General features: G+C 34.0%; 2 protein-coding genes and 1 pseudogene across 2 annotated transcripts in view; 2 read left to right on the plus strand and 1 right to left on the minus strand.

Annotated features, from left to right (window-relative positions):
- LOC109726183 (bidirectional sugar transporter SWEET14-like) overlaps positions 1-14,812 on the plus strand; it is a 94,454-nt gene extending 79,642 nt beyond the window's left edge. Inside the window, exon 7 of the mRNA XM_020255665.1 lies at positions 14,724-14,812. The gene's annotated coding sequence lies outside the window, so the exon portion shown is untranslated. The remainder of the gene's footprint in view (positions 1-14,723) is intronic.
- LOC109726735 lies at positions 9,374-9,841 on the minus strand. The gene has a single exon (XM_020256522.1). It carries the CDS (start codon positions 9,839-9,841, stop codon positions 9,374-9,376), a length of 468 nt encoding a protein of 155 aa, XP_020112111.1.
- Positions 11,714-14,779, plus strand: LOC109726184 (annotated as a pseudogene).

The raw sequence follows: 17,193 nt of genomic DNA on the forward strand, positions 1-17,193 counted from the left end.
CACCTACTCCAACCAAACACTATTTTATCTATACCTGAGCTAAACCCAATTCTCAACCAAACACAAAATTACTCTAACCCCACCTTAACCCTGAACTTAACTCTATCCCTGAAATAACAAGTTTTTACTTAAATTGTTATAGAATAATATTATTCTTAATATCTCATATTTAATGAATTAAATTTTCATATTTTATTTGGTGTGTTAACTATATATTTTATTTATCTGATCTGTATCGTGCACGTAAGTGCGAGTGTTAAAATTGCTGCGAAAAACTTTCTATTTAATCAATTTTCATGTATGTAATAGTAGCTATTTATATATATACCTCTAGAGCTTTTTAATTTGCAAGATTAAAAAACTTGTTTGTGAACCCTAATTGTGCTTTGGGTAAACTAAGTGGTTGATATAACTAGTAATTAGGTTGTGAAGTGTTCACAACAAGCCACCACCTCACTCTTTGTGTGTACCTAATGTGAGAAATGCTCACTCTCTCTCTCTCTCTCACTCTCTCTCTCTCTCTCTCTCTCTCTCATCCCCTTACACTATAAATAGAGAGACCATTCTTCACCTTCCTCTCAAGCCTCAGGTATCCAAAGCCCCAACTCCACACCACCTCCGTGGGAACCTCAACGAGATCCCAAACTTATTTTTCGCACAGATTTATCTCTTCCTTCATGCATCATACCATAGAGAAGATTTTCTCCCTACATGGCCTCTGAAAACGTTCATGGGTCTTATCTAGGTGCCCGACATCAAAGTCAGACTCCTGAAGATAGACTATATAATCATCAGGAATTGCCGATCTCCTTTTTCTTAAGAAACTTCTTTAAGCCAATCTCTTTCTACAGATTTTATTATTCTGTGCAGCAAGGCTCTATAATTAGCTGTTCCTCTTGGGACAGCTCTTCATGAGAGGTTCAACTGGCTTTAGCATTTCCATGCTCCAAATTTGTTGATCTCCATTATGTTAAACAGACCTCCGTGGGAGAGCAACTAGATTATTATCGGCTGATGGATAACCAGTTGAATCCTTTATTTTCTCAAAATCTATCTTTTGGGAACAACACTCCCATAGCTTCAGAATTCTCAAAGAAATTTGGCATTTCTGGCCTCAACTATCTTAGATGAGTTATTGGACAATAGAATCTGAATCCTTTGGAGTTTACCGCATAGCCAAACATAAATGAATATCCACTAACTGTTTCGCAGGGTCCATCTTCTTTATTGTGGATTAGTAAAACCTCACCTTTAGTTGGAATCTCCATACATGCAGTGATTTAAACTAGATTTCCACTCTTTTCATAACTCATAAAGATGATTTGAAAATAGCCTTCGATGGAATCTATTTAAAACATGCACCGCCTGTCTTTAGCTGCTTCATCCAATGAGAAGAGCGGAAGACCAAGAGTTCGACTAATCATACCGTCCTTCACCATGTCCGATGAGTGTTCTATTCTTTATTTTGGCAACGCCATTTTGTTAAGCATACACGCATCGTATACTATGCAATGTACTCTTACCTTTCGACGAATTGGAGCAAATGGATTGGGCCATATTGACTTTTATGTGTATTCTTTCATTGAATTACTCACCCCTTGTCGGATCTTACAATCTTGAATTTTTCTATCCAATTGTTTCTCTACTTCAAATTATAAATTTAAAAGCATCTAAGAGCCTTCAGATTTTTCACAATAAGAGATAGAGAGTATATATATCGGGTGAATGCTCATGCAATAATGAGATAAAATATTCCTGACCATTGAACACAAGAGTAGGAAAGGTCCACAGATATCGATGTATATATGCATCGCAAAATTTTGCGAACTCTTTCTGGCATTTTAGCTGGTATTTTTTGTTAGCTATGCTTTTCCTCTAATCATTCCACACAAGTATAAATCGGTAAAGATAAGTTATTGTAAGATCTTTTTTTTTTTATAATCTCTTTATTTTCTCTAAAGAGATATGGACTAAACAACTTGTAGCCTCAATAGAAGGAATTTTCATTATAGAATGTTCTTTTTTAACACCAATTGCCAATGGATTAACATTAAAATGTATTTGCAGAAAGATGCACTCAAATTAAATTGTGTGCAAATCATCTACCAAACAACATGAGCCAACAATTCAATCTATCGGAGAAATATGGTAATAAGGATTGTCCATCAAAAAAATTGAAGATTTTATTTCAAGTAGAACGAAAAAACAAATATAGAAATTTTAAGAACATAAAAAAATCCTTCAAGTTCAACTACAAAACAGTACAAGTTCAAAATAAACTTTACCTACGGGCTTCAACTTGAGATTCTTTCTTTCTCCGCTAATAAAATCCTTTCTTTGGCTTCAACATCATATAGGTTTGTGAAAATCCTGTATCGATATTTGAGATATTGACAGTAGTTCTAAAATCAAAATACCTATGTGTTTTTAGAGAACATTAAGCTAAATAGAGATTCATTAATAAATATAGATACTTTTCAAATACCTTTATTTCGAGACCAAGTTCTTATACTTCAAGCCGTCCTTTTTCATGTGTTCATTTCTCTTTTTACAGATATTAGCCATTGATTTTTCTTGCCAGATTTTGTATTGGCAACGAGGCTGACTCCTCTTTTTTTTTTGCTAATTAGAGACCGCTTGCTCTTTCCCCTTTTGCGCTAAGTTGCCAAATTACAGATTCTGTTATAATTTTCGGCTTTCTCCTGGCCTTAAGGTCTTTCCTTTCTTGACACATATGATCAATAATTCATTATTGACATTTTATCTTATGTGTATTATAAGATCTTAACAAGGGTCGAAACTCAGGCAGGTATATAGTATTAGATTAGATGGACGTAAAAAGATATCGGCAGGATCCAATTTTAAAACTTTAGTTGAGCTATTGGTTCCGTATCTCTATGATAAGCTCTGTGTCATACCTATGGCTCACTGTACTTGTCCCGAAAGTCGGTTCATCACCAATGCTGCAAACTTTATCGGAGCAACAAACTGCTGCCTTATAGTCTTTAGAGTAATGCCTGCTTATTCATTTGGAATTTGATCCCCTGTATACGTTTTTGATACTCTAGACTTTATAAGCATCAAGCTTAACGTTTGGATCGCTCCCATTTTTCCTGCATGGATTTCTACTGCTGGAGTCATTGACCGCATACCCTTAGGCGGATTGCTCAACTGCAAGGGGCTAATCTATACAGTATAACCCAAATAAAAGAAATTAATTTCTGTCCAATCAGAATATATAATTGTCTCAGTAAGCATAGGATACCGAGGAATATTTATTAAGAAATGTACGTGTAGAGGAAGAAGCTGCAAATAAAAGAATTATTGAACTTTATCGCCTACTATAAATAATAATTCTTTAAATTAGATAAATTCTACTTCCTGTGGGCAGATCGTGCTCAACGATAGAATTTCATCTTACTTTAATAATAAGAATAGCCGAGAAAACTAATTTCTAAATACAAGATTTCTTATACCTGCGCATAGAAAACTCGCTATCAGAAATTTTAATATCCACACTATCTTATTTCGAGTCAAATATTCAAAAATTTTATTTGACTGCAATAAAATAGTTCCAACTTTATTCAATGATCAGTAAAATTCTTATTATCTTCATTATCTATAGGATGCTATGACTACTTTGAGCACTAATGAAAATGACGAATAACTTTATTTGACATTGAATGACTATTTAAAAATAAATTGGGAATCCATAATATGGAATTTCGGATTAACTTTAAATCATATATTCTACTAAAATACCAATAAGTGATCATTATCATATACCATATGATTAGACTAGGATGCTTGGCCTACTCTAACAACAAATTATCTCACATACTAATCTTTATATATCATTGACATGACCGAAAATTATCGTTATTCCAAAACGCAACGCGAGAAATTAATTAAATTCCAAAGTATTTTCTCAATAATTTTGTATGCGTGACTCAGATTTATAAACTGTATGAGTTTATATATTCAACTCAAATTTTTTCATGATCACTTTAAGTGTTAGAATAATAATGTAAAACTTAATTCCGAAAAACTAATCTAAAGCGCACTATTTTAAAATCACAATAAAAGAAACGAGCAGAACGAAAATCATATATAACTAACTAGACGTTAGCTATATAATTTCATATAGACTTTCTTGAAATTACGAGTCGACGAATGAAAAATTATAAACGACAGTTCTATATTATATAATTAATTTATTTGTTCTTGATTAATAAATAAATTAAATAATCTATTTTTCTTTTGTGTGTTTGCCGCCACCAAAGGCAGCCCTCATGGGCTGCTCATCGGCCCTAACGGTCGTAACAGCAGCATTATTTATTATGTATATTTTTAATTGCCACTAAGCGCCTCCGTTTCGGTACGGCCGTAATGGGCGCTTATGGCCCTCTTTTTTTTATTTTTTATTCTTCTCGCTCAATAGGCCGAGCCGCGATTGGCCGTTCTTCCGAACGCCGGGTTCGATTGAGGGCGCCGCACGATGTTACGGTTAACGCAAACGCATCAATAAATTTATTCATTTACTAAAAAATTAATGATCGGTATTTTCTCGCGCTAAATTTTAATATCTCTATCCGATTGTAGGCGGCAGATTTTTGCTCATGTGTTCGTCCTCGTTTCGCGATCTGCAAATAAAACGGAAAAGTTTCGAAGGTCTAATTTTTTATTCCCCGGAAGAATGGATCTCACAGGAATCAATAGAGATTAGACGCTAGAGTAGACGAGACTCCCTAGTGCTTACATATTATTATATAACTAAAGTAGGATGTTAAATCAGTCCATCCCATCAAAGAACATGTACGATACATCGCTAATCGTTAAGATTCTACCATATAGATCTTGTATAGATCGACTTACGATAGATGCCGTTATCTGGATGAATTGATATATATCAGTGGGCCAATCCAACAGGAAATGGATTAATTGATTTTGCCAAATTGACCTCTCCGCAGACTTTTCACGATTCCCGACGATCCGTCCGTTGGATTGCCGAACGGATTGCTCCAGCGCGTTCAGCACGTCGGGGGCATCGAATCTAGCATTTCGTTTCGTCCGATTTGATCTCCGATTCACGCCGAAACCTATCCGCTCTCAAATTAATCCGTATATCGCACATATACCAAGGTATAAACCCTAAAACCTTTAACTCGAATTCAAATTTGGGCTTCCTACCACCAGTAGGTACTAGAAGCGTCCTCCACTCAACTCTAGGTCACATGCACAGAGTACGAGGAGCTTTAAACTGCACGAATAGCAAAGAGCGAAAACCCCCATTTCGATAAAATCCCTTTTTCTCGAAAACCGTGCATCGGATCTAAAATCCGTCAATGCCATTGGTTCCAGAATAACTGAATCCTTCGAAACGAGCTATTGGACTGCTATGAACGGAGTCCGATACGCACCAGAAGCCAACTCTACTCCGTGGCTTCTCCGAAAAACTGGAGTTACTATTCACTTAAGTGAAAACTAATAATTGCGTAACTTTTCCGTTTTAGCTCATTTTCTCCTGTAACTTGACGAGTGCTTATGTAATTAAATTACACACATAAACATCATCAACAGAGAGTTTAGTTACACTGTCAAAAATCTCAGTCCTTACAATTAGGTACCAACTAAATTATACAGTTAAAATCTCCCACTTGACCAAGAAATCACAAAACTTTAATCATAGCGGTTATGCCGCAAAAGATAAACACTTCCTTCCATGTATCAAAAGTACGTATTCCTTAATCAAATAACTTTATGAGTTATAACCGTATGAACTTATTATAAGTTCAACTCAGAGTCCCTCTTTAGTGCACAATAATACTTTAATGTACAAAAGATAACTTTATGTGCATATGTGCAAAAACCAAAATGTGTTCTTATTAAAATAAAAATAGTCTTTAAAATTTTATATAAGAAAAAATACTTAAACTGTAAATGGACTCAAAATACCCATATGATGAATATGATCCTTAAATTTGTTTGCCGGCAATGCTTTAGTCATAGAATCAGTAATCATCATCTCGGTCCCAATGTATTGGATATCCATATTCTTTTTGTCATATTCTTTCACAGCAAAAAACTTTATATCAATATGTTTATTGCGATCTGTAATTCGACTATTCTTGGCTAAGAACACTGCAGTAGAGTGGTCGTAATAAATCTTAATTGGCCTTGAAATAGAGTCGACAACTCTTAAACCTGAGATAAAATTTCTCAACCATAAAGTCTGTGACGAAGCCTTATAGCAAGCGATGAACTCTGCTTCTATTGTGGATGTAGCAACTGTATCTTGCTTAGTGCCCCTTCAAGATATAGCACCTTGAGCAAGTAAGAAAATATATCCTTATGTGAATTTTCTAGAATCCACGCATCCAGCAAAATAAGAGTCCGAATATCCAACCACCTCAAGATGGCCAGAATGTCTGTAGATGAGCATATAATCCTTTGTTCCTTAAAAATATCTCATAACCTTATTTGCAGCTTTCCAATGATTAAGACCAGGGTTACTTTGGTATCTACTCAACATTCCTACTACATAAGCTATATAAGGTCTGGTACAGACCTGCGCATATATCAAGCTCCCTATTACAGAAGCATAGGATATACTCTTTATATGCTCTCGTTTTAAATCATTCTGAGGACACTGTTTCTGATTGAATTTGTCGCCTTTTATAATAGGCGCAGTTATAGGTGCATAATTTGCCATATTAAATTTTTCTAGAACTCTTTCGATATAGACTTTTTGAAATAGATTCAAAATTCTTTGAGATCTATTTCTGTGAATCTTTATGCCAATGATATAAGAAGTTTCACCCATATCCTTCATCTCAAAATTATTAGAAAGCAAATCTTTAATCTTTTAAGCAAATTAAAATCACTACTTACAAGTAGAATGTCATCCACATACAGAACTAATAAAATATATTTACTCCCACTAACCTTAAGGTATATGCACCGGTCCACAACATTTTCTAAGAAATCGAATGTAGTAATTATATTATGGAACTTGATATACCACTGACAGGAAGCCTGTTTAAGTCCGTATATAGATTTCTTTCATCTGCAAGCAAGGTGGTTATTTTTATTTATGCTAAAACCTTCGGGTTGTTGCATATAGACTATCTTCTTTATATTTTCATTTAGAAATGCCGTTTTCACATCCATCTGATGTAATTCCAAATCAAAATAAGGTACCAAAATCATGATAATTTTTAATGAATCATTCTTTGATACTGGAAAAAAGGTTTCATGTTAATCAATGCCTTCCTTTTGAGTGAAATATTTGGCAACAAGTCTGGCTTTATATCATTCTATGTTACCTAAAGAGTCCCTTTTGGTCTTGAAGACTCATTTACAGCCAATAGCTTTGACTCTTTGTGGTAACTCAACGAGATCCCAAACTTTATTATTCGCCACAGATTTCATCTCTTCCTTCATGGCATCATACCATAGAGAGAATTTTTCTCCCTACATGGCCTCTGAAAACGTTCATGGGTCTTTATGGTGCCCGACATCAAAGTCAGACTCCTGAAGATAGACTATATAATCATCAGGAATTGCCGATCTCCTTTTTCTTAAGAAACTTCTTAAGCCAATCTCTTTCTACAGATTTTTATTATTCTGTGCAGCAGGCTCTATAATTATCTGTTCCTCTTGGGACAGCTCTTCATGGAGAGGTTCAACTGGTTTAGCATTTCCATGCTCCAAAATTTGTTGATCTCCATTATGTTTAAACAGACCTCCTGGGAGAGCAACTAGATTATTATCGGCTGATGGATAACCAGTTGAATCCTTTATTTTCTCAAAATCTATCTTTTGAGGAACAACACTCCCACTAGCTTCAGAATTCTCAAGAAATTTGGCATTTCTGGCCTCAACTATCTTAGATGAGTTATTTGGACAATAGAATCTGAATCCTTTGGAGTTTACCGCATAGCAAATGAAATATCCACTAACTGTTCGAGGGTCCATCTTCTTTATGTGTGGATTATAAACCCTCACCTTAGTTGGACATCTCCATACATGCAGGTGATTTAAACTAGATTTCCACTCTTTTCATAACTCAAAAGGAGTTTTGAAAATAGCCTTCGATGGAATCCTATTTAAAACATGCACCGCTGTCTTTAGTGCTTCACTCCAAAGAGAAGATGGAAGACAAGAGTTGCTAATCATACTCCTTACCATGTCCATGAGTGTTCTATTCTTTATTTTGGCAACGCCATTTTGTTAAAGCATACCACGCATCGTATACTATGCAATGATACCTTTACCTTCGACGAATTGAGCAAATGGACTTGCCATTTGACTTTTATTCGTATATCTTTCATAATACTCACCCCCTCTGTCGGATCTTACAATCTTGATTTTTCTATCCAATTGTTTCTCTACCTCAAACTTATAAACTTTAAAAGCATCAAGAGCCTCAGATTTTTCAAATAAGAGATAGAGATATATATATCTTGAATGCTCATCAATAAATGAGATAAAATATCTCTGACCATTGAAACAAGGAGTAGGAAAAGGTCCACAGATATCTGTATATATGATCTCAAAAATTTTGGAACTCTTTCTGGCACTTTTAGTGGTATTTTTGTTAGTATGCTTTTCCTCTATGTATTCCACACAAGTACTAAAATCGGTAAAGTAAGATCTTGTAAGATCCTTTTTTTTTTTATTAATCTCTTTATTTTCTCTAAAGAGATATGGGCTAAACACTTGTGCCATCAATAGAAGGAATTTTCTTTAAGAATGTTCCTTTTAACACCAATGCCATGATTAACATTAAAATTATTTTCAAAAGATTGACTCAAATTAAATTTGTGCAAATCATCTACCAAACAACCATTGCCAACAATAATACTATCGGAGAACATAGTAAAAGATTCATTTTCAAATAAAAATTTGAAATTTTTATTTTTCAATTTAGAAACGGAATCTAAATTTTTAGAAAATTTAAGAACATAAAAAACATCCTCAAGTTCAAGTACAAAAACAGTACTAAGTTCTAAAATAAACTTTCCTACGGCTTCAACTTGAGATTATTTCCTTCTCCGCTAATTAAAATCCTTTCATTTGGCTTCAACATCATTAGGTTGTGAAAATCCTGTATGATATTTGAGATATGTACAGTAGTTCTAAAATCAATCCACCATGTGTTTTTAGGAACATTAACTAAATGAGATTCATAATAAATATAGATACTTTCAATACCTTTATTCTCGAGCCAAGTTTTATACTTCAAGCAGTCCTTTTTCATGTGTCCTTTCTTTTTACAGATATAGCATTGATTTTTCTTGCCAGAATTTTTTATTGGCAACTGAGCTGACTTCTTGTAATTAGAGACACGCTTGCTCTTTCCCCTTTTGCGCTAAGTTGCCAAATTAACAGATTCTGTTATAATTTTCGGCTTCTCCTGCTTAAGTCTTTCCTCTTCTTGAACACATATGATCAATAATTCATTTATTGACCATTTATCCTTATGTGTATTATAAGAGATCTTAAAAGGGTCAAACTCAGGCGGTAATGAGTTTAGAATTAGATGGACTAAAAAAGTATCGGAGATCTCAACTTTTAAAACCTTTAGTTGAGCTACTGTGTTCCGTATCTCTATGATATGCTCGTGCATACCCTTGGCTCGACTGTACTTGATACCCGAAAGTCGCTTCATCACCATGCTCGCCAAAGCTTTATCGGAGCTAACAAACTGCTCCTTAATAGTCTTTAGGTAATCCTTGGCTTTATTACATTCTGGAATTGATCCCCTTATACTTTTTGATACTCTAGACTTTATAAGCATCAAGCTTAAGCAGTTGGATCGCTCCCATTTTTCCTGCATGGATTTCTACTGTGGAGTCATTGGCCCCACTACCTTAGGCGGTTGCTCAACGTGCAAGGCTAAGTCTAAATCCATATAACCCAAAATAAAAGAAATAATTTCTTTCCAATCAGAATATATAATTGTCTCCAGTAAGCATAGGGATACGAGAAATATTATTAAGAAATGTACGTAGTAGAGGAAGAAGCTGCAAAAATAAAGAAAATATTGAACTTTATCGCCTACTATAAAATAATAATCTTTAAATTAGATAAATTCTACATTCCTGTGGGCAGAGGTGCTACACGCATAGAATTCATCTACTTTAATAATAAGACTAGCAGAAAACTAATTTCTAAATAACAAGATTTCTATACCTGCGGGCATAAGAAAACTCGCTATCTAGAAATTTAATCCACTATCTTATTCGAGTCAAAATTCAAAAATTTTATTTGACTGCAATAAATAGTCAAACTTTAATTCAATATCAGTAAAATTCTTATATATTCTTCATTATCTATAGGATGCTATGACTACTCTTGAGCATAATGAAAAATACGAATAACTTTATTTGACATTGAATGACTATTTAAAAAATAAATTGGGAATCCATATATATGAATTTTCGGATTAACTTTAAATCAATATCATCTTATAAAAATACCATAAGTGATCATATATATACCATGATTAGGACTAGAATGCTATGGCTACTCCTAAACATAATTAATCTCACATTAATCTTTATATAATATTGAATGACCGAAAATTATACGTTATTCCAAAACGCAACGGGAAATAATAAAATTCCAAAGTAATTTTCTCAATAATTTTATGTGACTCAAGATTTATAAACTGTATGAAGTTTATATATTCAACTCCAAATTTTTCATGATCACTTTACATGTGTTTAGAATAATAATGTAAAAATTATTCCGTAAAAACTAATCTAAACGCACTATTTTAAAATCACAAATAAAGAAACGAGCAGAACGAAAATCATATATAACTAAACTAGACGTTATATATAATTTCAATATAGACTTCTTGAAATACGAGTCACGAAGAAAAATTATAAACCGAAATTTTATATATATATATATAATTTATTTTCTTGTATTAAAATAAATAAATAAATAATCTATTTTTCTTTTGTGTGTTGGCCGCACCAAGGCAGCCCCTCATGGGCTGCCTCATACGGCCCTAACGAGTCGTACGGCAGCCATTATTTATTATTATATTTTTAATTGCCACCTAAGCAGCCTCCGTTGGTACGGCCGTAATGGGGCGCTTTATGCCCCTTTTTTTTTATTTTTTATTTCTTGCTCGCTCAATACGGCCGAGCCGGCGATGCCGTTCTTCCGAACGCCGGTCTCGATTGAGGCCCGCCGATGTTACCGTTAACGCAAACCATCAATAAATTTATTCATTTATAAAAAATTATGATCGTATTTTCTGCCATAATTTTAATATCTCTATCCGATTTGTAGGCGGCGATTTTTGCTCATGGTTCGTCCTCGTTCGCGATCTGCAAATAAAACGGAAAGTTTCGAGTCTAAATTTTTTATCCCCGAAGATGGAGTCATCACAGACAATTAGATTAGAGTTAGACCGAGACTCCCGTATGTTACATATTTATATATAACTTAATGTAAGGATGTTAAATCACGTCCATCCATCAAAAACATGTACGATACATCCTAATCGTAAGATCTACCATATATCTTTATAGATCGACTTAGATAGATTGACCGTATCTTTATGAATTGACTTGAATATATCACGTGGGCCAAATCCAACATGAAATGCTCTCTCTCTCTCTCTCTTTCTCTCATCCCCTTACACTATAAATAGAGAGACCATTCTTCACCTTCCTCTCAAGCCTCAAGTATCCAAAGCCCCAACTCCACACCACCTCCGGCCGCGCCGTGTGTGCTTTCGTGAGGTTGGCGAGCCTCCTCGCGGTCCATTCTCGGCGCTCGGACGAGGCGAAGAGTGTTAGGGTTTTGTAGAGAGAGAGAGAGAGAGAGATGGCTCCTTTGCCTTTAAACCACCCTTTGGTCCTCATCTTTGGCATCCTAGGTAAATATATGTACACACACACACACACACACACACACACACACACACACACACGCACGCACGCATATATATATATATAAAATAACTCCCCTTATTTTCCATATAGTTCAATAAGCTAAGGCTTCTTTTTTTTTTTTAACTTGGTTTTCTTTTTTATTGTTTCTTCCAAGGAAGAGGGAGTAGTTAATTACTANACACACACACACACACACACACACACACACACACACACACGCACGCACGCATATATATATATATAAAATAACTCCCCTTATTTTCCATATAGTTCAATAAGCTAAGGCTTCTTTTTTTTTTTTAACTTGGTTTTCTTTTTTATTGTTTCTTCCAAGGAAGAGGGAGTAGTTAATTACTAGCAATTATAATAATGTACTGTTGTGTTCTTGTTCTTTCCTTTTATTTTTTTTTCAAAAAAAGAAAAATAGTGAGTTGGGTGCATCTATATATATATATACACATATTTGTATACATTCAAGGAGAATAGTGCAACTTAATTAGAAGTTTTTTAGTCCCTTTCAATCTTTTGTTTGTTTCTAACTGCTAAGAAACTCTTTACCTTTTTTATATATAAAATAGGCCATTAATTGTAACCCAAAAGACTCATCAAATAATTAGAATAGTAATGCACCAGGAAAATATTAATCATTTGATCACTATAGAAAGATGTATACAACAAACCCAATGGTTGGTGTTACTAAAACATCTATATACTAACTATTTCTCATGAATTGTTTATATTTCAGGTAACTTCATCTCATGTGTGGTGTATTTAAGCCCAGTGTAAGAATTATATATATATATAAATAAATAAATAAATAATATATATATATATATATATATATATATATATATATATATATATATATATAAATAGAGTTGAGCTAGAATACTCTCGAGAGTAAACGAGCCCGTTTACTCCTCAGTTGTTTTCGATGATAGAGCTTCCAAATTGACGATCGACTCCGTTAAATTATGATCTAAACCATTTAAACTACCTAGAAATCAGATTTCACGCACTTTCGATATTGTTTTATATCCATCTAGTGAACAGAAAAATGAATGGCTGAAATGATATTCTTTAAAAAAATGATGATATGGAGTCTTGTAATCAAGATCAAGAGTATAGATCTTGTTTTAAATGTTTAAAGAATTTTCTAACAAAAATTCAATTGATTTGGATATCTTTACACGTTAAACGAGAAACGTCTCTTATCCACCATTAAAATTACAAATTTTGAACCCTTTGGATCATTAGCAAATGATGTCGAAAAGATTATGAAATTTGATTTCTAAACACTTCAAGTGGTATAGATCATGTTCAACGGAGCGTCGTCAATTTGGAAGCTCTATCATCCAAACAACTCGAGTTAAACGGCTCGTTTACTCTCGAGAGTATTCTAGCTCAATCTATATATATAATAATATAGTATATATATATATATAATATATTATTATATATATATATATATATAATATATATCTTCATCTACATATCATTTTCCTTATAGTACTCTTTTTCCATTGTTAAGCTGTGCTAACTAATCATGCATGTAATAGGTTTTTGCTATTTTAAGGCCACATTTTACCGCATTTATTGGAAGAAATCGACCGAAGGGTTCAATCGGTGCCCTACGTTGTCGCATTATTCAGTGCCATGCTGTGGATATTTTACCGCGCTCGTTAAATCGAACGAAGGCTCCTCCCATCAGCATCAACTCGTTCGGATGCCTCATCGAGACGGTGTACATCGTCATGTATCTCGTTTACGCTCCAAAAGAGTGCCAAAGTATTGAAAAATATACAACTGTTATATATACACATATATTTACAATAGCATTCTTGATATTGACACATCTCATTTCATTTCATTCAGATTTTTACAGTAAAAATGCTACTAGTTTTGAACGTCGGAGTCTTTGCTTGATTCTTCTTCTTACTCTCCTCCTATCGAAGGCCCGATCGAGTTCACATTCTCGGTTGGGTCTGTGTGGGCTTCTCCGTGAGCGTTTTCGCCGCACCACTAAGTATCATTGTGAGTACCAAAACACATATATGTACTACAGATTTGGTGTCATTGATATTGTTTATACATGAATAATTATTAGCATTTTGTTTGTGTTCTTTAGAGGCTTGTAATTCGTACGAAGAGCGTCGAGTTCATGCCGTTCTCGCTTTCATTCACCCTCACATTGAGCGCAGTTGTTTGGTTCGGATATGGTTTGCTAAACGAAGGATAAATATGTCGCGGTAATGGATTATTAATTTACTCTTTCTATTTGTCTTAGTGTAATAATCTTTTTTCTTGCTACTAACCAACTTATTATTGTTATTATTTTTCTCATGCAAATAGATGCCAAATATATTAGGGTTTCTCTTTGGTATCATGCAAATGGTGCTTTACATAGCCTACAAGAACAAGAGGCCCATGATAGAAGAGTACAAATTGCCCGAGCGAAGTTGTCGAGATCGTGAACCTAAGCGTGACGACCGAGAAGGGGGTCAGAGGTTCATCCGATTGACTTGAAACCGCAACACGCATGCGGTGAAGGCCCAGAGGCGGGAGGCGGTCGAAAGGAGTACGAGCAAGTAGCAGACTACAGCAGCAGCGGCTACGGTGGTGGTAGCGGCGAGAAGGACATAGAAGCCCTTGAGAAGGGTGAGATGGGTCATGTTGAAGTGTAATAGTTAGCACAATGAAACCCTAAGAGAGAGAGAGAGAGAGAGAGAGAGAGATACATGTGTAATAAATGTGGATCAAGAGCTACATATAAATAAGGAGACTTAAAATACTTATTAGATAGGCTACATGTGTAATAAATATGGATCAAGAGCTACATATAAATAAGGAGACTTAAAATACTTATTAGATAGGCTACACTCACTCTCTCTCTCTCTCTCTCTCTCTCTCTCTCTCTCTCTCTCTCTCTTAAACTCACATGTTTAAACGAGGCAACAAAAAAAAATCCTCCAACAAAATAAAAAGTAAATGCTTTAGCTACCTTAATTAGTTAGTAGTTGATCTCTCTTATTAAAATTTTCATAGTGAGCCTCAATCTAACCCTACATTAGTACAATAATTAATTTATTAGACTTTAATCTTAAATAGTATAAGTTGCGCAGCAACAAAGAGATTCATTGAATCTAAGCGCTAGTTACTAGTTACTACTTTAGTTTGACCAAATCCAATAAATTTTATCTACGCATGAAAACAAATTTAACTTATATTCAAGATTCATAAATGGTTTATAGCAAACTTTTTTCTTTTTGTGCATGACATTGAAGGATCAAATGGCAACTAAGAGGGGGGGTGAATTAGTTGAAAACTAAAAACTCAAGTAAAATTAAATCAAGATAAAAATTGCACAACCAAATAAAAGAAGAAAATGAAACTCAGATAACACAGATGATTTATCCTGGTTCGGCCCTTCTGCCTACTCCAGTCCGGTCCTTCTTCTCCTCGAGGTACCGATTTCACTATCACTTGGCTTTTTGAATAGGGCAAGACCAAAGCCGCTTACAATCACACAAAACTTCTTTTACAATCTCTCAAGAAGCTCACAATTACAAATCAATGAACAATTAGGACTTAGAGAATTTTTCTGAAGTTGTGTCACAAACAACATCCAAGCCCCCCTTTAAATACACTAGCCATCATTTCAAAAATGGAACAAAAGCATAATTAAATTATAATTGATTTCAATTTGAATTTTAACCATATTTGCAAATGCATTTGAATTAATTCCAAAATAAATTCGAATTCATACCACATTTGCAAAACATTTGAAATATTACTATATTGAAAAGCTCATTTGAAATTATACTAAATTTATAAAATTCAAATTCATACCACATTTGCAAAACTCATTTGAAATATTACTATATTTTTTAAATTCATACTATATTAAAATCAAATTTGAAATTATACCATACATAAAATCACTTTCATACCATATCAAAATAATGGCTAATTTGACATTAAGCTCAAATCAAACCCAAAGGTGAATTGGTCAACTTGACTAGGTTGACCGGCTCAAATCCGATAAATTGTAAAGAAGTCCTCCAAATTTTTGTTGTGGCACTTGTATCCAATTTGGTACAATTTGATCTTGTCCGGGCCAATTTGAATAATTTGATTGAATTGTTACCTTTGATCAATTCCGGTTCAGCTTGAGCCACTTTAAATTCAACTATAACCTGAAATTGCTAAATGACAAATTAAATCCAATATTTGTTTGTTATCATCAAAATTTATTATTGGATAAAATCCAACAATCTCCCCTTTTTTGATGATGACAAACAATTTGAAAAGATAATAAAGAAATAGATAAACTCCCCCTCAAAATAAGCATAAAAAATCCTTCAGTTAAAGCGAAAGAAACTTTAAAAAAAAACTATTGAGATAATCTTTTCTTCTCCCCCTTTTGTTATCATCAAAAAAATTAAGTTAAAAAGATGAAGGAGGATAAGACAAAGAAAAAAAATAGAAAGCCTTATACCACAAAACAACGGTCGAAACGAAAGGAAAACCATAGCGATAAGAATCCACAAAAAGTACAAAAGAGAATTTAACAAGTGGTATCAGAAAAAACTTACAAAGTTTCAACATCTAACATTCCTATTTCTCTGCGAAGGCAATCAATTTTTTCAAAATTGAGTGGTTTTGTAAAAATATCAGCTAATTGCCGATCAGTTTCAACAAATTCCAAAGATACGTTCTTTTTGTATACGTGATCACGTAAAAATGATGTCTTAAATCAATATGTTTAGTTCTACCATGTTGAATAGGATTTTTAGAAATATTGATTGCACTAGTATTATCACATCGAATAGGAGTGTTAAAAAATTGAAATCCAAAATCACTTAAAGTTTGTTGCATCCACAAAATTTGTGCGCAACAACTTCCGGCAGCTATATATTCAGCTTCGGCCGTTGAAAGCGTTACAGAATTTTGCTTTTTGGATGACCAGGATACAAACGAGTATCCTAAAAAATGACAGGATCCGCTTGTACTCTTTCGATCGACTTTACAACCCGCAAAGTCGGCGTCAGTATAACCGACTAAATCAAAAGAGCCTATCCTAGGATACCACAAACCTAAGGTTAAGGTGCCCTTAATATAGCGAATTATCCTTTTGACCGCAGTTAAATGCGATTCTTTAGGATTCGCTTGAAAACGAGCACAAAGGCAAACAGAAAACATAATATCAGGGCGACTAACAGTTAAATATAATAAACTACCTATCATACCTCTGTACAAGTTAGTGTCAACCGAT

Source organism: Ananas comosus, linkage group 21 (genome assembly GCF_001540865.1).
Source record: "Ananas comosus cultivar F153 linkage group 21, ASM154086v1, whole genome shotgun sequence".
NCBI classification, from domain to species: Eukaryota; Viridiplantae; Streptophyta; class Magnoliopsida; order Poales; family Bromeliaceae; genus Ananas; species Ananas comosus.